This window comes from Elaeis guineensis, chromosome 2 (genome assembly GCF_000442705.2).
Source record: "Elaeis guineensis isolate ETL-2024a chromosome 2, EG11, whole genome shotgun sequence".
NCBI classification, from domain to species: Eukaryota; Viridiplantae; Streptophyta; class Magnoliopsida; order Arecales; family Arecaceae; genus Elaeis; species Elaeis guineensis.
Window position 1 is genome coordinate 65848251 of NC_025994.2, and position 24373 is coordinate 65872623.

At 37.6% G+C, this 24373-nt stretch overlaps 2 protein-coding genes and 1 long non-coding RNA gene across 3 annotated transcripts; 1 reads left to right on the plus strand and 2 right to left on the minus strand.

Moving 5' to 3' along the window:
• Window positions 1-2044: 2044 nt before the first annotated feature.
• On the minus strand, window positions 2045-13895 carry LOC105035476 (uncharacterized). Its single transcript, XM_010911043.4, is given in 8 exon segments — window positions 2045-2342; window positions 2345-2555; window positions 2814-3084; window positions 3225-3315; window positions 3390-3596; window positions 10996-11234; window positions 13515-13728; window positions 13731-13895. Coding segments are annotated over 8 exon segments (1488 nt in total). The 5' UTR covers window positions 13822-13895; the 3' UTR covers window positions 2045-2178.
• Window positions 10260-10989, minus strand: LOC140855624 (uncharacterized). Its single transcript, XR_012138573.1, has 2 exons — window positions 10558-10989; window positions 10260-10434 (listed from the first exon to the last, which is right to left on the minus strand). It is a non-coding gene; the product is annotated as an uncharacterized lncRNA (long non-coding RNA).
• Window positions 13896-15217: 1322 nt separating the features above from the next.
• LOC105035477 (thioredoxin-like protein HCF164, chloroplastic) lies at window positions 15218-22509 on the plus strand. Its single transcript, XM_010911045.4, has 5 exons — window positions 15218-15506; window positions 17667-17882; window positions 20755-20858; window positions 21502-21844; window positions 22334-22509. The coding sequence occupies exons 1-4, from the start codon at window positions 15321-15323 to the stop codon at window positions 21782-21784; spliced, it is 789 nt and encodes a 262-aa protein (XP_010909347.1). The 5' UTR covers window positions 15218-15320; the 3' UTR covers window positions 21785-21844; window positions 22334-22509.
• Window positions 22510-24373: the final 1864 nt, after the last annotated feature.

Here is a 24373-nt window from a genome sequence, read left to right on the forward strand (position 1 = left end):
CAGCTACTTGAAGTGATTGCTCATAAAGCGAGCAAGTCTTTTCTGGATGCTGTTGTAGATTGAGTTCTCGGAGTGGATTGCAACTCCCTGCCAAGGTCAGCAAGTCTTTTCTGAATGCTGTTGTAGATTGAGGCAGCATGCTTCCCACAGCCACCCCGTGTAACCTTCCGACGCTGCTTGTAGTCTACATTGAAGCGCATTTCTTTCTGTCTGCAGGAAGATGATCTCTGTTCTCTTGATGTGGTTAATAGGCTACGATTTGGAGGTTTGAACAAGCTCCCTTTTTTGCCACTATTTGAAGCACCCTCGCCTCTTTGGCTTTATTTAGTTTGTCTCATTCACCGAGAGAGGTGTATCTACAGAGGGTATCACTTCAAATATGGCGTTGCTATATATTTGGAGTTGGCAGCTATCTTCTGGCAGACACCATCTCTACTGCCAAAATATTCATGATAATTTGGCATCTTGTATTGGGAAGAAAAAGGCTTCCGGTTGCCAAAAGGCTTGGATTAGATTGGAGCGCTTATTTGATTTGGATAAGATCATCATGCCCCCACAACCTGTTGTAGTTTAATCTCCAGAAATAAAAGCGTCTCTGTCTCACCAAGGAATAAGGACTTGTACAACACGAGATCTTCACCGAACAAAGAATAGCACAATTAAATACCCGTTTTCTATAGACTACAAGTAAAAGGAGTCTCCGCTGGTGTGAAATTGTGAAAGATGCCAAGCTGTGCACAAGAGATCGGACCTAGGCTGGGTAACAGCTTGCTAAGGAAAAGAGCCAAGCCTGAACATTGTTTAAAGCTTGCTCATAAACAAGCCAAGATGGAACACCACGAACTTTAGAAAATTGAAGAGAAGCAAGCCTTGCCCCTATAATAAGTTCATTCAACCTTGATCGAAATGATAAATGAACCAAAATTGAACATAATCAAACTCGGCTGGAGCTCAGCTTGAACTCGATTGCCCCTTTGTTATAGCTAGCCTAACCAGACCAGCCAAGTACTCAGCTTAAGCTCAAGATGATTGCACCCCCAATGTTGAAATCGTGTACCATAAGCAAGTCAACAAACAGCTGGTACCCGTGCTGTTCATAATTCGATTTCAAATCGAAAATCGATTTGAACTGAAAAATTAAATTAAAATCAATCTGAATATAATTCGATTCGATTTTTAATTTTTATTTTTAAAAATTTTGATTTTCAATTCGATTAAAAATCTAAAAATCGAATTGAAAATCAAAATCATATTTTAAATTTATATTGTTTACCATGTTAAAACCTTGCTGGTTATATAGATGGATGATTGAATATTTAATTTAATCTATTATTATAATTTACTATGATGTTTGATTACTTATTTGTATTACAAATGAAGTAATTTTTAATATATTATATTTTATTTATTATTAATTATCAATATATTATTATTTAAATTTTTAATATAAAAAATTATCAATCAATAAATTTGATAAATCTTGAATTTAATTAAATATAATATAACAAATTAATAATTAATTCATAATAATTATTTAAATATATTACACCAAAAATAAATAATTAAAAATAAAAAAAATTATTTAAAAAATCGGTTATTTTTTATTCGATTTCAATTTGATTCCCCTCTTATTCGAATCAATTTTCAATTGTCATTTTTCTATTTTTTGAATGATTAAAATTGAATGAACAGTCCGAGCTGGCACCACTACAACGTATATCCAACCAGCTTACCAAATCCTTGGTAGTTGCACCAAGCGACCTGAGATCAAACCCCAAAAAGAGTGTAAATACAGCAGTAGAATAAATAACCAGACAACTCTTGACGAACATTTTCTCTAGTTGGTTCATCCTCTGAAGATTATAGGTATGTGCCATCAATGAGATTAATTCTATTTCTTGTTTCAATGGCAAATTAATGCGTCAGACCTGCGAATAAAATGATTTTTTAGTGACTGAGACCATACGGTTATGCACAAGAAGCTAGAAAAGCAAGCTCTTAAAAAAGAAACCATACACACACATGCATTCTGCACAGAGCAGGCTAACAAAATAGCAGCATCATAAACCTCCGATTGGAACGACACAAGTACAGAGCAATCCAAGTGACAGAAGTAGAATAGTTCCCTAGTATCAAGTCATATAGTGAAAGCCAAAAAATGGGGTAAGTATATGAGCGCTATTTTGAAGAAGTTTCAGAATCCTGGGCTACGGAATTGAAAACCTCTGAAGTGCTGCTATCAGCCTTCTCTGAAGATGAATCCAGGATGGGCTTCTTCGGCGGTGGTTCTGCACTGACTGAACTTACAGTAGCCCGCTTTACGCCTCTCCCTACAACGCCAGGTGTGTTACACCTCCATTAGTTGCAGCTGTAGAAATTGTTGGCGAATCAAAACCACCACTGACAGTGCCCATCCGTGACGAGCTCGAAGATAAAGATCTGGCTGCACTCTCTGGCAGGTTCTTCTCGCCGGATGTTGACTTGGAAGGAAGCATTTTCATAACTTCAGACACCACAGATTTTGGATTTGATTTGATTTGCTGCAGATCTTCAAGCTGCATCCGAAAAGGAAAAAACCTTGATTACTTTCATTGCCAAAGATACACCCCATGTAGACAAGTGCTCAAGAGCTCTGATTCATATATTAAATGTAACCAAAAAGAAAAACAGAATATATACAAACAAATCATACAACATAACTTAATATGCCTTGGTCTTAGCAAGAAAGTTCATATCAAGATTTATGCTATTTACTTAATAACAAATATACTTTGTAAAATGCTAAATACTTTAACCTGATGAATTCAAGATACCTTCTTTTCAAGCTCAGTCGAGATGCCACCAAGAAAATCTATCTCTTCCTCCAACTTAGACAATCCAGAACTGGGTTCACTGGAGCAATTGCCCCTTTTATCTGTGTCGGAAATAGGGTCCCCATTGGTTGCTGCAGAATCTATTGACTTCGCTGCATTTTCCTTGAGTCTTTGTAAGCGGGATTTGCACAAGGAAATAGCCTTCTCACAATAGGGAATAGCCTCTTCAATTTTTGACCCAAGCTCCAAAACCAAACATATCCTAAAATTTCTATACTCAAGTTAAGTGAGCATAAAAGAATTAAAAGCTTCAAACAGAAATTAGAAATTTTAATATCTCATTCCAGAAAATGATCTTGCGACTAGGATGGTCACAGGCATTAAGCTACGTGAACTACTTGATAAGGATACAATTCAACAATCCGTCGATTATCTGGCTCAACCAGACATTCCATGATGGATAGAGCCTTCTGATAGTCACTCAGGGAAGTCTCAATATCCTCTGCAATTTTCAGAAAAATAGTTAGAGTTCAATGTATTTTTGACAACTACAACTATGTGTGATCAAAAGCTAACCTCTTTCCATTGAGACCTCCCCCAGAGCAGCCAAGATATTTACTTTCTCCACGGAGTCTTCTGGACGCTTCTCAACAATCGCTCTAGCAACATCTAGCATTTTCCATGCCAGATCTAAATCAGAGTCATCTTCATCTGCTTCTGCCAAATCCTCACCATCTCCTTCACTTCCCTCATTACCATCTTCCTGATCCTTGTCGCTACCTTCTTTCAGGGGAACAAGATATGAGAAATCTTGATAATGTTAACACCAGAATAAGGAATTCATACATGTCTGCATAATATAAAACTTCAGAGATTATAAACTGTATCATCCAGGCTCCAGCTACCAACACGCTGTTAAAGGGAAAATACGTACCACCCACTTTTAACTTCAATTTATATAGATAGATTATATCAGAATAGAAGGAGACATAACAAATTTTCAAAAAAGTATTTGTGCGTCGCTTGTGAGGGCATACACATAACTGCAATATGGATAATAGCAAATTTTTCCCACGCAGCAAAAGCACTTTATAGAAATAGTGATTGGAGTTCTATAGCTCCATGAGAAGCATCAGATCATGTATTGGCTTGACCTTATTTAATGATTCAACCAATTAAGATTAGAAAAATAAATCTCCAAACAAAATAAAGAGATCAAAAGAAAAGGTACATCGTTCTGACCGAATTTCAGTTCCCATTTCATCTCACACTCATATTGATGATAATGAAACCTAGTTTTCAACCATACCGTGTATACCAAAAAATCGAGATAGGAAGAGAAAGGAGCTTCTCATTTATAGAGATTTTTCGTGAGACAGCTTCTTGGTGATCAAACAACTAGCTGCCTTCCTAGACAATTTTTCATTAATTGTGTTTTCAAGGATAATGCAGCAATATCACCTTATTTGTCCTCAGAAGATTGTTTTCCATCTTTTGGGTGGTCAATGTCCTTCACAATATTGAAAGAGAAACTTTTACAAGTGGGAAGATGCAGAAAATTTATGTAGTTGGCTGAAAGGGTCAAATACTTTTTACACATGAACCAAATTTAACAATGCCTCCTATATTGACTAAGCTTTACCAATCATTTATCACTTTGATGTTCTACTTCTTATTTTCCATGACTCCAGTCTAGGTCACTCATCTATGATGATGAGCTTATTTCCCTTCTCAATGCTCTTTTGTAGTGTACATCCAAATAATCATTTTGATGATAAAGATAGGAAGTTAAGCAATCAATTAGAAAGAGAAGAAAAGATTTAAAAAAACAAAGAGGAAAGAAAGTGATGAGGACCTAATGAGCAGGTTCCTAGCACTAAGCTTCATGAGGGAATGGTGGGACTTGAAAGAGATGAGACACCCCATGAGGCATGGGAGACGTCTTCCCTGTCCATCACAGCTGCTCCAACTACAAGGCAATGACATCATTGGCTTGTCGTCATTGGATTGGTGGGATGAGGGGGCTCCAGTGGCTGCGGTGGTGAAAAGAAGAGGTGCAGTGAGATAAGGCTGATGATTGAAGAAGAGCTGCAGCAGCTCAGTGGGATTAAGAGGCTCTAGTGGCTATGGTCGTGAGGTGAAGAAGAGATGGTCAGAGAAAGGGCAATCGGTGATTGTTTGAGCAGGGTCCAGTGGTTGCGGTGGTAAGGAGAAGAGATGCGGCAAGATGAGGCAGTGATAGAAAAGGAGTTACAGCGGCCCAATGGGATGAGGAGGCTCTAGTGGCTATGGTCGTGTGGAGAAGAGATGATGAGAGGAGTAATCAACGATTGTTTGACTGGGGAGGACAACCATGAAAAAGGATTAGGGTCAGGGCTAAACCATTAAAGGGACAACATTCATATGTTGGTTTTTCAAAATGCCAAACCCAAACCGAACTGATTTTTTCTGTTTGAAAATTTTTTCAAACCATAACCAAACCGACTATAGAAAAAACCAGTTTAAACCAAACTAAAGTGATCAATTCAGTTTGGGTTCACAGTCTGGTCAGTTTTTTGCTCACTCCTATGTAAAGATGTGCAATAAGTTTTCAAGTTACCTCCATGTATTTCTAAGTCTTGCTATAAGTGTGCTTAGGATAATGTTGGGATGAGTCTATGATTATTTAAAAAATTTAACTAGGATTTCTTTATAAATAAACTTGATTATATTCGAGATTCAAATACATCTAAACCCAAATTCATACACAGCCCACAGTGTACAAGGATTGGAACTTGAGAGCAGAAGCTCCTATTTGAGCCTAACCATACATGATCACTGCATGCCTCCATGAGATGCACCTTGCAAAGTGTTTGGCACTAAAATCAGGTTAATTTATACCACATTATTAGGGCCAGAAATTGTGATCCAGTGATTAGTGGATGCAAAGTGCAGGTGGCCTTTGTTTAGTTGATCATAAACTTCAAAATTGAATGAATATGGTTATATGAATGATGTGGATGAAGTTTAGACATTTAGGTTTCAAGTTTCTAAGTTCTACTCTATGTAAGGTTAAGTCATAACCAAGTCAATGATTACTTAATATACAGTCAATGCCCTTTACTTTCTTTTTTCTTGTTTTAATCATCTCTAAATGAAAACATTTTTACCAGCATTTTCCACACAATTCTACAGCAGCAACTTCCCATGAACATCATTTCAAAATAGTACTTTTTTCTTGCATTATCACAATTTTGAGTGCTCCAAGTGCACCAAAAATACATTTATGGGCTTTAAAATTGTTATGGTGGTATAAGAACATATACGTCTTTTTTGGAAACTTAAAAAATAGTATCTCATTTAAAAATTAACATTGGTTTGCTTGGATGAATTTTTGGAGTTGGTCAATCTCCTATTTTTCCAAGTGGAAAAATCTTATATATATATATATATATATATATATATATATATATATATATATATATAAACGGAGACATCTGCATTGGCAGAGCCTCCGTTTGACACATGGCTTGAACTCATGTAGTAACCCAGCTAAGGCCAAGCAATTACCAGCTCTGCCCAGTATTTGAAACCCTAATTGGTTCGTCCTCGGGTCCGTTGCGAACTCTCTCTTGCAGTGCGGGACTGAGCGAGGGAAAAAAAGGTGAGAATGGGCATGGGAAAGTGGAAAAGTCCGATGATGGCGAAGTGGAAGCGGCAACGGAGTAGAGGTGGCGGTGAAGGAGTGAAGGAGAAGAAGCAGAGGGTGCTCCCATCAATGATAAAGAAGAGAGAGATGGAGGAGGCGAAGGAGTGAAGGAGAAGAAGCAGAGGGCACTCCCATTGACGATAAAGAACAAAGAGAGGAGAAGCCCCGTCCATGCCAAGCTCAAGCGCAACAAGAGGATCAAGAAGTGGAAGGCAAGGCCCAAGAGGCTGCCTTCCAGAGAGTTCTCGAGCTCGACGAAGAGGTATCAAATAATCTCTTCCACGCTCCCTCTCTCCGTGCATTGTTGTTTTGGCTTTTTTAGAAGCTCATGTTTTAATATTGTGGTGGAAGCACGTCAACACGATGTGGAAATACATCTACACCCCGTGGGGTTTTGAAAATATTTTAGTAATTTGCTCCACTTCATATTATTTTGATTCCAAGACTTCTGGTGGAAATTGAACTAAAAATTAAAATCGAGACTTCTGATGTTGGCATATAGCCTCCGTTTGACACGTGTATCTATCTCGACCTCCTCTTTGATACGAAAGCCAATGGCATGACGGAAAGCTTGGTGAGGGCCTCGATCTTGGACACCTTAAGGAGAAGAGATCGGAGCCAAGAACTTAGCGAGGCCCATGGCAATAACGGTCTTGCTGGTGTTGAGCTGGACGGCGAGAAGGATGGGCAGTCGGTATCTTGCCCTCACAATGAGCTGGAGGATGACGCAAGCAGCCTTGCGGACAAGCTACTGGCCAACCATGCCCTCGAAGACGCACGGGCCTCCAGAGCAGAGTCAAGGCCCAGGCCGCGAATGTGTGAGTGGATGCTGATACCTCGATCCAGATGAGATCCCAACTCAATGAGACCCTCTTGAGCTCCACCATGGTAGCAAAAAGGGAGAAGAGAGCGAGCTCCTGATGCAAAGAGCAAAGCAGGCGAAAAGCCTGAGTGAGGGCCTCTGTCTTGGACATCTCGAGAAAGAAGACCTCGAAGCTGGAGACGATAGCGAAAAGGTCTCCTAACCAAGGGACTTGGCGAGGCCCATGGAAATAGCAGTCTTGCCGATGCCAAACTAGCCAACAAGGATGATGGCTCAACGATCTTGCCCTCGCAGATGAGTTGGAGGATGAGGCCGCAATCTGACCATGCCCTTGAAGACGCGCGGGCCTTCAGAGCAGAGTCAGGATCCAGGCCATGGATGTGTGAGCGGACGCCGATACGCTCAATCCGGATGAGGTTCCGGCTCTACAAGAGCCTCTAAAACTCCGCCATGGCAACAAAAAGAAAGGAGATAAAGCGAGCTCCGGAGGCGAAAGCAAAGCAAAAAAGAACGAACGCTAATATGAGAAGAGGCGAGGGTTTTAGGAGGGATGAGGCAGCAGGAGGCCATGGAGTACAACAATACATTAATTGAGCTAGCACGTATTACGCGCATGCCTTAAGATGAGTGTGGAGTGAAAAAAAAATAAAAATGGGACTTAAGAGCCTCAATTTTTTTGGGGCATATTTTCAAGAAACAGAAATCAACTTGTATCAGTTTGCTTCAAAAGGATTTCTATCCTTTTTTTTTTGGTTGAAGTAGAGATTGCATTTAATCTTTTGTTTCCAGAAATGCCTTCAAAATTATTTATTTATTTATCAAAAAAGAGACCCATCTTAAATGCTAAGAAATAATTTTAATTAATATCGCTCACATATTATTCCGTTAATGCTTACATTTTTTCATTCTTTTAATTATTTTTGAAATGCATATAGAATTGATATTAATAAATCAATAAAATAAAATATTTTTCAAAAAAAAAATCGCATCTTGTACATGGCACGGGGTTATAAGCTAGTTAGAATTAAATCCCACTCCAGAATTTCATTTAGATAGTGAAAAGAAAAAAAAAATTGGAATGAGGCCGCCGTACCTCTATAAGTGATCAAGTTCATCTTAGGCTGAGTGGAAATTAATAGTCAAGGTAGACCTTAGATACCTAAAACGTGAATGAATGCAAGAGTTGATCAGGGTACAACACATGTGGAGGGAAGTTGACCACTCCAAAAATTTTGGGACATGACACCCCAAGTCTCCTGCTACTAAAGGCTAGACCCACCAAACCACAAGTAATTGCCACCCCTAGTAGTTCTATTGCAAACAGATATAGAAAACAAAAACTACCACAATGAGGCTGATGAGGTGGAGTTCTAATGTTACAACTTTTAAAACACTATTAACATGAAGGAATAAATTTGTAACACAATCATTAGACCAGATAAATGGATCAGGTGGCAATGCAAAAGATAGATGAACATAGGCTGGGATCAAGACATTGGGACAGATGTGTGATCAATGTTAAGAACAAAATCAAAATCAAGCAGCTGGAGGATTACATAGAAATTCCACAGCAAAACAAGATGACAAACACAAGTGCAGTTACTAACATATCCACCTTCCCTAAGAGAAAGCAGTTCGGGTCTAGACCACATCTTTGTCAATCCTCTTGTTTTCCTAGGATCACTCACAAAAATCCCAATATTCTTTCAAGTCAAACAGCCAAAAACCAAAATTACACATGTATCTACAAGTAGAACCAATGATAAGTGCTAATTGCATGTATACTGCATATATAGAAAAGTGTAGAATGATGAAGATTAACATGACACATACTAGGCCAATAATTCTCACCAAAAGCATATTGAAGAAAAAGATGACCTCTCCACATTCTATAGACAAATACAATATTTGCAATCAGCTACATCTCAGCACATTAAGGCTTAACTGCAAGCTATCCGTCCATGAAATATTCCTAGATAAAAATGTTAATTTCGTGTCATTGGACCTTCTAAAAGAAAAGGTAGTAAATAGGTCCCCACAATACTTACAGTTGGATTATTTATATTGATAAGTCCGTAACTTTTATGTACATTATAATGAGGCTGAGTTTGGGCATGCTAAAGCTGGACATCAAAAGTGAAGCCTCTGCATGAAATGGGAAGTGTGATAGTCCTGAAACCATATACAACTTCCCACTTTTACTACTACTGTGCCTTCCTCTCCTTTTTTGCAAGGCATATGCATAGCACGTGCAGAATACTAGTGTTTATAATCTATGCATATCCATATGATACGTGTCAGCACATGTACATGGTTCCAAATCCTAGGGGACATCCCACTAGACGCCGGCATCAAGACAGACCGTCCTCCCATTGTCCCAACATCCTGATTTATGCATCCAACAACATCCTTCATCCCAAGCTCGGGATGGGAAAGGAGGGCAGCAACTCTCATTCCACGAAAAATTTGGGATGGCCCTATCCCATGGCACTTACAACCCTGTGGCATATGTGTAGTGCAAGTTTTGGATGAGCATATGTGTCTTAGTAATAGGAACCATCTAACATTATAATATTTTTTCTTGGATCCAACTCAAGTATCATACCAACACACAATGATAGGTGTGAGGAGTAGGTAATTTGGTGTAAACTAAAGGGTCCAGGTAACATACATGCGGTCCATGGATGCATTTGTGCATCCCTATTTCGAGAGCATCTACATGTAAACTTAAATAAGTTTGCATCCATCTATAACTGTTATGCATATATTTTGAGCGGCACACACACACACACTATACATGCATGCAAGTAAGCATATATGGAATCTGTAGATGTACTTCCATAATGTTAAGCAACAAATATATTTCAAGCATATCTTCACGACAATTATTGAACACGAATCAACAAAGATGCTAAAACATGCAAGGATGCAAATGTGCTCAAAGATGAATCAATCTCTTATATTTTAAGTAAAAATTACAGCTAGCTTAGCTTTTCTTTCTTACCCTTATTTGTGGTGGTCTCAAATGGGAAGAAAGGGCTAAGCAAGTAAGATGTAATCAACCTTTGACTTTTAATGATGCAGGTCTATCCTTTTACAAACCAAGGTGACTACAAAAAGAGTGGCTACATTAGAATCAATCCAGGAAGAGAATCAGTGCATCAAGTGGAAAGAGTGAAACCAAGATCTAAGGAAACAAGCATTTAGCAAGTTCAAGAGCTAATCAAGCTGACATTGGATAAGAACCAAGGATCTTGTGCAATAGATTCAATCTCCAGGTTAAAAATGAGACGACTGATTGGACCAAGCCTCCACAATCAGAATCATCCTACTTTGAGTGGTTTGATCTCCCTGATTAGAATAGGCGAGTTAATTCCTTTCATTAGAAACCATATGAAAACTTCAAGGCTGACAAAAGCATTTTTGAATTAAGAATAGTTCACTTATCTGACAACATGCATGATGAATTTACTATTATAAGACATCAGTGATAGCATTTACAATAAATTTGCTTTTCTGAGACACAAACAAATCAACATGCATAAGTTAGATGCTGTACTGGTTTTGATCAGTTGCATTCCACACATTGACTTATCTGAACTGACTAAAAGCACATAACCTTTTCAACTCCATACAATAACAATGACATGGCCTACATTAGAGATGCATACCTTCTCCAGATTCCTCATTATTACCACATGAGTTGCCTTCTTTGTCATCACTAGCAGAAGCCTTTGAGCTTCCGCTATTTTCTACACTAGTGGTTCCATCCTTCTGCAGGTCTGTGGGACTGTTCTTAGGAACATTACCCAATGGATCAGCTTCCTCTTGAGCCTTGTATAATAGTGCGCATCCATATTTATAGTAAGCACTAGCACATTCCTGAGCAAGTTCTCCGTAATGTGCAACCCTGGATGATTAGAATATGTGCATTAATATTTCTTGATGCTGATAAGCATTAACCTGCAGCATGGTTTATATTAGTTTTCTATTGTTTCTGAGACAGATAGAAGAGTCAGCTTGTGAAGCAAAGGATTGTGGAAAACTGAATTGCTTTAGAATAAAACAATGATAATGATAATCAGAAAGTGACTTATAATGCATATGCACATGCATGCAGACATTCTAAGGCAATTTTTCAGTGTATAACACATTAGAAACATTATACATAGCAACCAGTGTATAACACTAGTACATTCTAAGGCAATTTTTCAGTAACATACACCTCTAAAATGTTTGAAAAATAAAGATAAAAAGATATAGTATTGATCTTTGCCTTGAGGTATCGCATAATGATTTTTGTGCTTGACACTATCAAGGTTTTAAATCCCATGGAATAAAGATGTCCTGATATCTCTATGGAATGAGACACTCCTTGTATCATCCCATCCAACAACTGTCTCGGTCATGTATCCCAATAGATATCTTCTATCTCTCTCCCCTTCTTTTCTTTCTTTCTGTCTGTCTTTCTTTCCTTCCATCTTTTTTCTCTTTTCTTCTACCTTCCTTTCCTTTTTCTTTCCTTTGTCATTCTTTTTCTTATCCCTTCCTTTCTTTCTTTTTTTCTTTCTTCTTTCTCTTTCCTTTCTTCCTTCTTTCCTTCCTTTCTTTTTCTTCTCCCTACCTTGTTTCTTTCATTTTTCTTCTTCTCCTTTCTTTTCACTTTTCCCTTTCATCTTCCTTTCTTTCTTTCTTCTTTCTTCTTCTCTCTCCGCATGGATGGGTTTCAGAGTCTGATCCCATCCTAATCCCATTTTCTCATAGAAACTACACAGGATAGCATGGATGTACCTATACAAATATATATACATGTCTAGGCATGCACAAAAGCACAACAATCATATGTACATGCATAAACAAATTATAGTAGATCATAGGAAGCAGTCTAGGTTTGCATATACATGTCCACATACATATGCATGTGCACATACATGACACACATGTGGACATGCAGTTGTAAGCACACTCAAGCAAGCTAGAAGAAAAAACACACAAACAGATAAATACATGTAGACACCCACCCACATGCAACTGTGGGCAAGATAAAAGATACAGGCATGCATGCACGCATGCACACGCACTCATGCACATACACCAACTCACTCACATGTAGACATACTCAAGCAATCTAAAAAAACAACAGAATTGTACAATATTATTTATACAAACCTACCATAAGCATGCTCAAGCAAGCAAATAAACTAAACACGCATGAATATGTACAATACATCTAGAAACACATCCACATACACAGTGAGAGGAGAAGCGTGCAGGCATGAGAGAGAGAGAGAGAGAGAGAGAGTCCTATTATAAGGAATGAAGGCTCAACCCAACAAGTGCATTCCAGCTCAACTTAGGAAATGATAGGATGGGCAGACTCATTTGAAACTCCAGCATGCATTGGTGAATACTAATTAAAGCTCGAAGGCTAAAATTACTGAACCAAGAGTCAGCCGAACGACAAGACAATATCCAGAAATACATAACGCAGTTGACTTAGTCCAGCGCAACAAAGAAATAAGCTTTAAGAGAACATTGAATCTCAAAGAAAATGAAAAATTTAAAAAATACATGATATACTGCAGCAAGAGTATTGCGTAATAATGAAGAACATAATAATGGTTTAAGCTCGTATAATTGTATGAAAATTCACCTTTCTAACAGAAAGCTATACCCCAGACAAAGCAACAGAAAAATATATATCTTGCCATTTTCGCTCACAAATTGACCCCAACCAAACGCAAGCATCTAATCAGATCCTATGAGTTTTGGCTTTTCTAACCACCTCCACACTATCAAGGGAAAACGCATAGCAAACTTGACTGGAAAAAGACAAAGACGTCCAGAAATTGGTGACCTTTCTTACGATGATATTTAAAAAATAAAGAAAAATAAAACTTTCATAATTATTTGAATCTTTAAAGAACAAATTCAAAATAAAAACTTTACCCCTTCAATTTGATCAGATAAAAACTTCGTTCCAGCTTTTAAAAACATTTCGCATCAAAATTATGACACCAGTTCCTCAACAAAAATATCAAAAGTATCAACAATAATTAGAGAAAAAACAGTACAAAAATGGAATCGCGCATAAAGGACGAGGACATAGAACTCTTTTCGGTAAGGAATTAAAAAGAAAGCCCCAAAAATAAACCCAATAATAAATAATGAAAAAGGAAAAAGCCCTAACCTAATCTCTAGGGCGCGGCTAAGGCAATCCACGGCATCCACGAAATCCCCGGCCTCTATCGCCTTCGATCCTTCCTCGAAATATTCATCCGCGAGTGCTAGAGCTTTCTCAGAACTCTCCTCTTCCGGGCCGGAAGAACCAGCTGCTCCGCCGCTCAAAGGATCGCCATTGCCGTCGAGACTCGGGCCATTCCCCTGCTCCTCCGAGCTAGGGTTTTCTGAGCCTCGGGGGCGACCGGATCCGCCGCTAGGGTTTTCTCCTCCATCCCAGCGGGCTCCAAGGCGGGAGCTTGGTCGGGGGAAGACATGGCGGAATAAAATCCCTCGAAGGGACTATGGAAACCCCTGTGCTCTTCTTAATAAAGGCCGAAGACTGACTTTGAACTGGGGGGTACCTGGGAAAACTGGGGAGCGGGGTTTGTCTTTATTTGTGGGTGACGATTGGAAGATCGGACGGCTCATGCTTTATGTGGAATACGAACAAGTGATGCACAATTTTTCTGGAGCGGGGGTTTCAATTTCCAGGGGAGTTGTTTGCCCGGAAATTAACCATGACCATGACTCCGCGGAGTGCGGGGCTTACTTGGTCATGATCATGACCATGACCATGGTTTCAAATTTTTTCCCTCTTGTTAGGAAAAAGCATGAACACATTTTTTTTTTTTAAAGAATTTAGTGGTTGAGTGCATTGTTTGATTGTTAATGCAATTATGAGCCATTCATGATTGTTATGTACGTTAAGTTGCGTTTGCATCTTTCTTGTGCATGTGGGAGTCCATGAATATGTGCATGCCAGCATCCATAAAGATTTGATAATCAGCATGCAATAAGTAAATACAAATCAAACTTTATGTTTATTCTACTAGGTTGGTAATTATGGGAACAAATATTGCTTTTTTTTTTTTCCCCTTTTTTAGGTCTACACTACCTTGACTTTTCATTAAACTTCATTAATCAACTAAGACTATCATTCCACCAAACACTTATACCTTATTTTCAACTATTACAATCGAGTATGTGAGCTTGCGTCATACATGCTATCAAACCTCTCTCTACTTGAAATGATGCATGAAATAGAATTTTTTAGGCATGTTCTTAATAGCTATGGATGCTTTGTCGCATGTAATTATTGTTATCCACAAAATAATTTTGAAAAATAAGATTAAACCAAGATAAGGCTTGTTCAATATTTCTCTCTCTCTCTCTCTCTTTTAATATATAAACATAGACTGTGAAGCAACATTGACTAGTCTTGAAATCAAGATAAAATGTATAATTCATGGCCCTAAATTAATTCCAAGCCACACAAATAGCCTAAATCTATATAAATTAATGAAAATAATAGTACCCCATAACCATATCTCCTTGTCCTTGTCTCTTGCTCTCCCTCCTTTCAATCCTAAATGCCATTGCAAGGACCATTGCCAGATCGGGCCTCTAGTAGCCGCTAAAAAAAGGCTTCTAACTTCGTGCTAGGATGCAACTTGAGCTAGATTTATGGTTTGGTCATGCTAGGTTGCTAAATTCTCGTCTACCTATCCCAACCTAGAATTTTCCATTTAACCCAATCTAGTTTGATCAACCTAAACTTCGCTTCTCTGGCTCATCCCTAGGTCAGCACAACCTCCCCGCATCGCACCACTTGCCTCGAGATTGATTGGCCAGGTGTGCCGTGGACGTCCCCAGGCCTCTTTTAAGATCGGAGAAAAAACCAGCAATTTTACCGAACGCGCACCCACGGGCGGCCATCATCTTCTTCCTCCAAGCCGCAGCCCCTTGCAAAGAGTTAAAAACACCATCCGTCTCCATGGCGGGGGTCGCTTCCAACTCTTTCGGCTTTCTCCACGAGCCCCCACCTTGCTTCGACCCTCGCAACACCCCGCAACGCTCGAGAGCCGCTCTCCGCCACCAATCCAAACCTCATCGCTCCCAAAGCCTCAGAATCCAAGCGAAAACCGACCCAGTCGATCCCCCCGTCCAAACCCCCTCCACGGTAATAAACTTTAATCACCAATATATACCAAATACATGTTATATCCCAATGATTTACTTCCTATTCATCTTAGAAGTATTGTTGTGCTCTCGGCAAATGAGTTGTTGAATTATCAGTCATAGAGACCTTTTTAATCGCAAGTTTTCACTTAGTGCCACTGGCAAAAATATTGAAACCATATCCGAATGATGCTTGTTAACTGGATAGGTTTATATCTTCCACTGCCCTGACCTGTTAATGCAGGTCTTCATAATTTACTGAATCTTGCTTCTGACTTATGTTTTGTGTGTGCATGGAGAAGATATCCAAGGGGTCATATCCCGGGTGATGCTATGTGAAACATCCACCCAACCACTAAAAACACACAAGAAAAAAAAGGAAAGCTCATACCTTTTTGCTAATGGAGTCCCTCCGACAATTGAAGCATTCCTTTTTTCCATGCTGATTGTTTGATAAGGTCATGGAGTAGAAGTCTCCAAATGTTCTCCCTTAAATTAACTCTCTGTAAATCTATATTTTTCCAGAATTTCTTTTGAAGCTCATTCTGATAGACAGTTTAACATCATAGGAGAAGCAATTTGGTTTTCTATACATATCAGGAAGATTAATGACTTTGGAAGCAAATAACATTGTGCATATAATAACAAGGCAACCCCATCACAGCTATCACACAATGGATCTCTCCGGATTTCCACCCTTAAATTACCCCTCTCTAAATCCATCTGTTTTAAGAGTTTGTTTCCAAGACTATTCTCCTACATAATTTCCCATCATGGGAGGTCCATTTTTTCTGTATGTATCAGGAAGATTGATGACTTTGGTTAGCCAAAAACATTCTGCATGTAGTGAAAAGCAGACCTCGTTTTGGTGTCCTGGAGTTGATGTGAAACTCTACATGTTATCCTAATGCATACAAATACTATCGAGTTTAAAGTTAGCCTTTTGTTGAAAATATATATTTTTTTAACAATGTTGTCAGTGAGTGTGAACTATGAACTAAGATCTTGCATCAAAATCAGCTTTTAGTTAGCTTTTTTCCTTTTCTTTTTCAGGAAAAAAACAATTTCTGGTTGACTTGTTATTTCAGAAGAATAGAATAAGCTCTGAGGACATCTAACATTTTGTGAAGTTTCTCTAACATTGTCTTGATTTTTAAAAGAAATATTCTGCACTTTCTATTTTTCCTTGTTATGCAAGTGATTTCATGGTAAAATTTCCCTTTAATTCTCGTACCCCATGCAGACTTTTTGCCTGGTTCGAGTTCATGCTAAGATGTCATCACTCTAGAGAATTTTGATAATCATACAAAGATGCAATTCTAAGCTAAAGTTCTCCTTGAGTTGAACATGCCTATTTATGAGAGAAGAGAGGCGAACATGCCTGCTGACTGCATTTTCAAATGATGGGATAGTTTTCCCAGTAGCTTGGACAGTTCAAACTGTGAGTTCAAAGACTCGAGATCAAAAAATTCAACTTTTGAGGGTGTTGTGCAGCCTACCTTGGTATAAATCTTAACAACAGATTGTTTGTTGTAAAAACTGTATCAAACTTTTGAATCTTGGTTTGAAATCAGTTTCCTTGAGAGTGATAAGGATTCTAAAATCTTGGAAATTTTTACCACAACAGTACAGAGAAGTACCTCAGTTATGGCTACTTGAGCATATGCATTGTAATTTGTCAACCCGATCACAACTTTTGGTCATTATGAATGTGGACCAGATTATAAGAAGAGAGAGAGAAAATACCATGAAGCATGCTCTACTCTTATCATTCCTCAGCATTGAGTGAAGAATGACTCTCAATAAGGCGTGATTTATTTTTTCTGGAAAAGGTTTTTTGAATTTGTTTCTTCAATCCGGAAATTTTCCAAATAAGCCAGCATGAAGTGATCCATACATGTTCTTTTTTCTTTTTTCAAAAAAAAAAAAAAAAAAAAGCCCCCTACTTTTGATTGCAGTCTCATTTACTCAATGGCAATACAATATTATTATTATGAATCAGGAAAATGATGCTTTTGTTTTTTCAATTTTTTTTGCTAACTGAATTCCTCCTTTATGGAAAAGATGTGCATTTCCAGTTTCCTTCAAAATTATGACAGAGTTGTTTGGTTTGATATCAATGGCTTTCAGTCACTTGATTGCATGCCTTTTGGCATCTCAGGATGAGCCTGTTGTCGACACTGATATGGTCAAGGATGAAGGACGAACTTCTAGTGTTTCCCAAAACATTGAATTTGCAGAGTTTCCAAATAAAGATATTAATAGGCGGATTGCTTTGGCCTCCACTGTTGCTGCAGTAGGACTCTTTCTGTCAACAAGATTAGAGTTTGGAGTCTCTCTTAAAGATCTATCCGCTGCTGCTGTACCTTATGAAGTGGTCAATTCATTTTCCAGTTTCTTATTTTATGTGGTTAAATATTCTCATTTCTTTATATCTTACCAGCAATTAAATGATACTTGACTTCAAGTTTAATATAGAATTCATCACCAGGAGTTACTCTTTTCAACAGATATTGAGTGCCTAGTACAGTGTGTTTTCCTTGCATCAAACAATTTGGTGTTTTTGCTGAAATATTTCTAGTTCTTTTCCTTTATGTTGAAATGTCATCAAATTAAGATCTTTGATGTGGCTACATATGCATGAATGTCAAATGGTGACAGGGATGTGGATTTCCATCGGTGGAACATGCCCAAATATGGATGTTGCACCATGATTACATGCACACAAATGGAATTGATGCATATATTATCATATAGGGGTCAGAGAATTACCACCATGAGATGAGATGCTTAACAGGAGCAAGGAATTTTCACATGATAATTAAAGAAACCATGTCTGAGTTCTGCATCAGAAATTAACATATCATGACTTTTGTATTTTGCCTCATTTACACAGTTAGTTTGCAGGTTGACAACATCACTTAGCACAGTTTGGGCTTTATTTTGATTCTAGATTGCATGGTTGAGCATCTTGGATTATATTAGTTGCACTGACATTTCTTGGATCAGAAGTAACCAGAGTTTCAAATATAGGCTAGAACATGGCCAAGTAATAGAGTTGTGCAAACAAAAATCTTTTATACCTTATACTGAGGTTAGTGATGGCCAGCTTCAGGGTTGGGCCACCACCAGCCTGGGGCAATGACCAAATTATTTAAGATATGGGAGGGTCAAGGAGATCAATGTCCTTGGTGATGCCACTAGGGACATTTGAAATTTAGCATATGGATTCTTGGCGGCATGATAATGAATGTGCAGCCTCCCATGGGTGGCTACCTTGTCACAAGACAATGGCATGCTGGTGGTTGACACGTTATGAGGAGGCTGGAGAGGAAAGGGAATAAAGAGGACTAAAGGAGGGATCTACATGTGTATACGTTCTTTATTGATTTAGGATTTTAAAATGGTTAGACACTATTTTCTCTTTTTAAAAATTAACTCCTATTTGGTTTTTATCACTTAACACCAAGAGCAACATCAAAACAAGAAAATATCATGCATCAACCATACCAAAATAAATTATTGATAGAAAAAGGGCATCCTTGTGCATGAGGCTTCTGCTATTGTGGGCTCTAGCAAGAGTAAGATGTATTCTGCCTTACCCCTGCGTGTAAAGAGGCTGTCCATGACACCTAGATCGTAATGGAGCAACCTGCCAATTATGCTAATGCTTGCACTCAAATTATCAATGTATTCAACCCAAAGCCCTAGAGAGTTTAACTAAATTTAGTACTAAATTATTAATGTATATTGTATTAAACCAAGTTAAATAAACACTCTTGGGCTTTTGGTTTCATGAGCAGTACCTTCAATAAAACATTTCTAGCGTTAACAATTAAGCCCTGCTAGAACTTAAAGCCTTGAATTGCATATCCTGCAGGTTGGCCCAAGACTGTTTCTAGGCATAGCTAGTAATAGTTCTACAAAAAGGATGGAGAGAGAGGGATTGTGATGCTTTTTGATAGGGCTGGACCATACCGGATAAGGTGCAAATGCGCCTTTATTGTTTTGCTTGATTATTTTTACCATTGAGACTCACATGATGCTGCAAAAGTAAGTTATTAATTAATATGTATCAAAAAGTTAGGTACTATAGGGGACAAATGAGCATAAGAGATCACTTAGCATAAATGTGGATATTGAGGTAGTGTGTAGTAAATCAGGAAGGTGTATCTATAAAGGAGAGAGGTATTGGAAGTTAGGGGTCATTATTGAGAATAGAATGAGGAAAACTGCTTATGATTGTTATGTTAAGTAGTGTGGTCTAAGTGGCAGCCTTGGTGAGGAGGTGATCTCCGATACATCTTAAAAGGCCTTAGGGGAGACCAAGAAGATTTAGATGCTTGTGCTACAAAAAATGATTTGAGCACCTCACCTTGGGAGATAAAGATGCCTATGCAATGTTTGTAATGGATACTGTGTGATAATTTATTCAGTTAGGTTTGTTCATTATTAAAACACTCAAATGTGCATCAATTTGGTTGGGCCATTTAGATTTTTTCTGACCCTGGTTCAACCTATTAGACTGCAGGCTGTGACTTGAGCATGAAGCCTAGTATAAATCATATTAAAAAGCTGGCACTCCTGTTTGACAGTAAAAAGAGGTCGATTAGGAACCTTTTGTTTTAAAAAAAAATTGCTTTCGTTGTTGAAATTTAAGCGAGAAGATAAGCTTGCCAAACTAATTTCTGAAGTTTTATGGTATCAAAAACTTGTTGCCACCACTGTTTGCTCTAAAACCAAGTATGTATGTCTTGTGTGTGCAAGTTCGCATTCTAGGATGTGGTTTCTTAAACACTTATATGCATGTTTTTTAAGGTCCCCAAAGTCTAGGAAATGCTAAGACAATTCAGGGGACACCTTGAGGAAATGAATGCTGTCACAGCCAATCCCAGTGGAATGTGAGAATTGCTTCTTGGATGATTTCTCATGCAAATCCCAAAATTCCATGTGTTTTTTTTGTCACTTTCTGAAACATTAAGAATACTCTTTTTATATGTATGGCTTTTGCATGTTTACCCAGAATAAACTATTCTATCACCAGAATGCACTTGAGAAGGGCTAGAGCTTGGTCATTTTCCAAAGAATTCAGCTAGTGCTCATAAACTATAATCAGGGTTTTGCTGGTGCTTTTAGTCTCCTTTGGAAGCACATAATTACAATCAAGAATCTTCTTCCATAGTTTTATCTCCTAAAATGTGATTTGTTTTTGTTCCTTGTAATAGCTGTGACTTTCTGCTTGTTTGCAGGCTCTTTCAAATGGAATGCCCACTGTCGTCGAGTTTTATGCAGATTGGTGTGAAGTTTGTCGCGAATTAGCTCCAGATATTTATAAAGTTGAGCAGCAGTACAAGTAATCTTTTGAATTCTGGGACTAAAGCTCCAGATATTTATAGAGTTGAGCAGCAGCACAAATGATTGTAGTAGTATGATACTTGAATGACAGACATTTAACGGATTAACTGCTTGTCTTTTTAAACTTGATTTGCATTATGAGCTTGCATCTGAACTCTACCTGAGTTGTTAAAAAAGTATTCAAGTATCTCCAGTCTCCAAGCATTGACTTTCTACACTTGCTATTACTGCAGAAGATGAACTTCAATTCAAATATTTCCACGTGCAAATATTGATTAATGATTTAGTTTATTGTTTAAACCTTTTTTTATCATCTCAATTGGTGATACATTAAAGATGGAATAGTATTTATTGTTGTATCATACTTGAATTGGCATAGATATTGTAACTGCTTAAATTCTCATCTTTTCAAACTTAATTTGTGGTTTTTGAACTTCTTATTTTGGTACTTCAAATTTCTGCTGTTTCCCAGATTTGAGTTTCTAGCCTTGCAATTGCTGTAGAAGATAAACATCAATATAACAATTTCCATGTGCAAATTACTAAAATGTGAATATTTTAGTTGTGCCTTTAGTTTCTTGTTTAAGATCTTATGTTTTTCATCTTCATTTGAAATATATCAACATGGCTTTGTTTTTCAGAGATCGCGTGAATTTTGTCATGTTGAATGTTGATAACACTAAGTGGGAGCAGGAGCTTGATGAGTTTGGAGTGGAGGGCATCCCCCATTTTGCCTTCTTGGATAAAGATGGCAATGAGGAGGGGAATGTTGTGGGCCGACTTCCAAAGCAATATTTTCTTGAGAATGTTTCTGCCCTTGCTAATGGTGAACCTACAATACCTCATAGCCGAGTTGTTGGTCAGTACTCCAGTGCAGAATCCAGAAAAGTGCATCAAGTTGTTGATCCTAGAAGCCATGCTTAGATGTGCTTTACATTATTGATAGCTGCTCAGCAACGGTTGGAATATCAAGTTCACGCACAGGTATTTTCTTGCTTTCTCATGTACAGTTATTGTGAATGCAAAGTATACATAGATCAGTTCTGAGGTGCATTTAAGAATCAAGCACTACCAGGAGGAGTTTTCTTTATTGAGACTGATAAATACATATTTTATTTCTTGGAGAGCGGTTGATCATATTCACTGAGATCCAGATACAAGGCTCTAAATTACACCTTTTGTTTGTCTCCATGCAGGAATTGATTGATCATTTAAAAAATAAAAATGAATACAAAACATAATTCTAGATTCATCTATCTTTTGAAATCATTATTAGTTCCTTTGTGATCGATGTCAATGGTTTTCATCCATGTTGTCTTGTCCTTATAAGAAGTTTACTGCTTTATGAGAAATTCCTCCTATCTTGTCGGAATAAGATGTTTAGGAATAAACTGCTTTATGAGAAATTCCTTTGGTTATTATTCTTACCTGTTGCTTCTTATGTTTGATTATATTATTGTCCTGTTTCCACAGGCTTCAGTTCTTGATCTATTTGCTGCCAAAATGAGGAGAAATGCTTCCCTGTTATGGATGAGAACAGACTCATTTGCTGTACAATTCACCTTACAACATTTGTTGGGACACTTGTTCTATTAAGATTTTATTGTACCAGCAGTCTGTTCATAATGGTAATTGGAATGTTAAAAGCACCGGGTAGTTTCTACGAGCAATGTGATGATTCACAAGGTTTATATTTAATAGCAGGTAGCGTGCAAAGAAGGATAGGTGTCCCTGCTTTGCATGTGCTAAAAAGAATGATCTAGGATAAGACACTTAAAATAATGGACATTGAGTTGAATTAATTTCTTAAAAGCTGCATTGAGTAAACACTGCACAATTTGGTTAAACATAAATCATCTTCTTTCCGGCAAAAAAAAAAAAAAAGGGAGGAAATTATAAACCATCATCTAGGAATTATTAGGTGGTTAGTTAAAGAAGGGTAGGTGTCCCTGCTTTGCAAGTGCTAAAAAGAATGATCTAGGATAAGACACTTAAAATAATGGACATTGAGTTGAATTACTTTCTCAAAAGCTGCATCGAGTAAACACTGCACAGTTTGGCCAAGCATAAATCATCCTCTTTCGGAGGGAAAAAAAAAATTATAAACCATCATCAAGGAATTATTAGGTGGTTGGTTATCTACTCACCATTGCCAATATGGTATTTGCAATTATATTTTATCAGTCTACAATGTATTTTACTTCTAAACTTTATTTTTTGAACATGGCTCCTAGTTATTAGCAGTGCAAAATGGTAAATTACTCCATTACAAACTTGCACATTTTAGCTTAAATTGTAAGGTACTGCACATTGCATTAACCCAAGCCAGCAGCGATACATATTGTGATGAGCTGAGCAATGTTATTCTTGCCCAAAGCTCTGGGAAGGAGAGTACCGAGATACCAATATAGTTAGGCTGGATTTTGCCAAGCAGATTAGTGCATGCGATAGAGGGGCACAACGCACATAATCTTAAGCTAACAGCAACTTAATCCCTAAGAGTATGTTTGGTTACACTTTTTAATTTTTGCTTTTTAACTTTTAAAAAATATTTTTTATTTTTTTTTGATTTTTGCTATTGAGTAAAAATAAAAAATATATTTGATAATTATATTACTATAAAGCAAAAAAATAATATTTGAGAATGATAGGTGAAAATCTCGATGAGAGAAAAGGGTATGAAAAGTGAGAGAGAAGAGGATGGAGAGGTGAAAAAGTCGATGAGAGAGAAAGATTCGGATTCTTTATTTTTTGGTTTGATGTTTTAGACGTAGAGAAGCAAAAAAAAAACAGAAAAATAAGTTTTGAAAAGTAAAAAATTTTACTTTAAATATAAAATAATTATTTTAATTTTAATTTTAATTTTTATGATATTATCAAATATTGTTTTAAAAATTAAAAAATAAAAAAAATTATATTTTTTTAATGACTAACCAAACACATCCTAAAGAAATAAACAAATACAAATTAAATTTGATTTCTTAGGCTTGCATTTGATTTGAGAGGTCAAAGGACAAGGAAGAAAGACCTTTGCTCCAGCAATCTAAGCATCTTCAACGATTCACAACCCATCAATAGGGGATTTCATGTAGTTGCCAGATGATGCGCGGAGAAAACTGCTTTTTGGATGGCTGAGGTAGCCTTTTCAAAAAAAAATGGCACATGCCTGCCCACAAATAGCAGACCAATATGCAATGCATGCAGGTGTTCACATATTGGCAATGAGGTTGCTGTTGGTGCAATCTATTTGAAGAAATCTAGTGAAAACTCAAGCAGGGGCAAAGTCATTATAGTGCACGAGTAGTATCAAACACCTTCACCCACTTATCCCCTTTTTTCGCCGGGGTGGGAGAGGGCGGGGTTGGTAAAACAGAAGATTTGCCTTCGAAGACCATACATAAGCAAAATTTGCTATCATGCATAAAATTCTGGTTGGGATCCTTGTTCTCAATCTTCAAGTACATAAGTAAAGATCAAGCACGGGCAGTGAGATAAAAAATGTGAGGTACAATG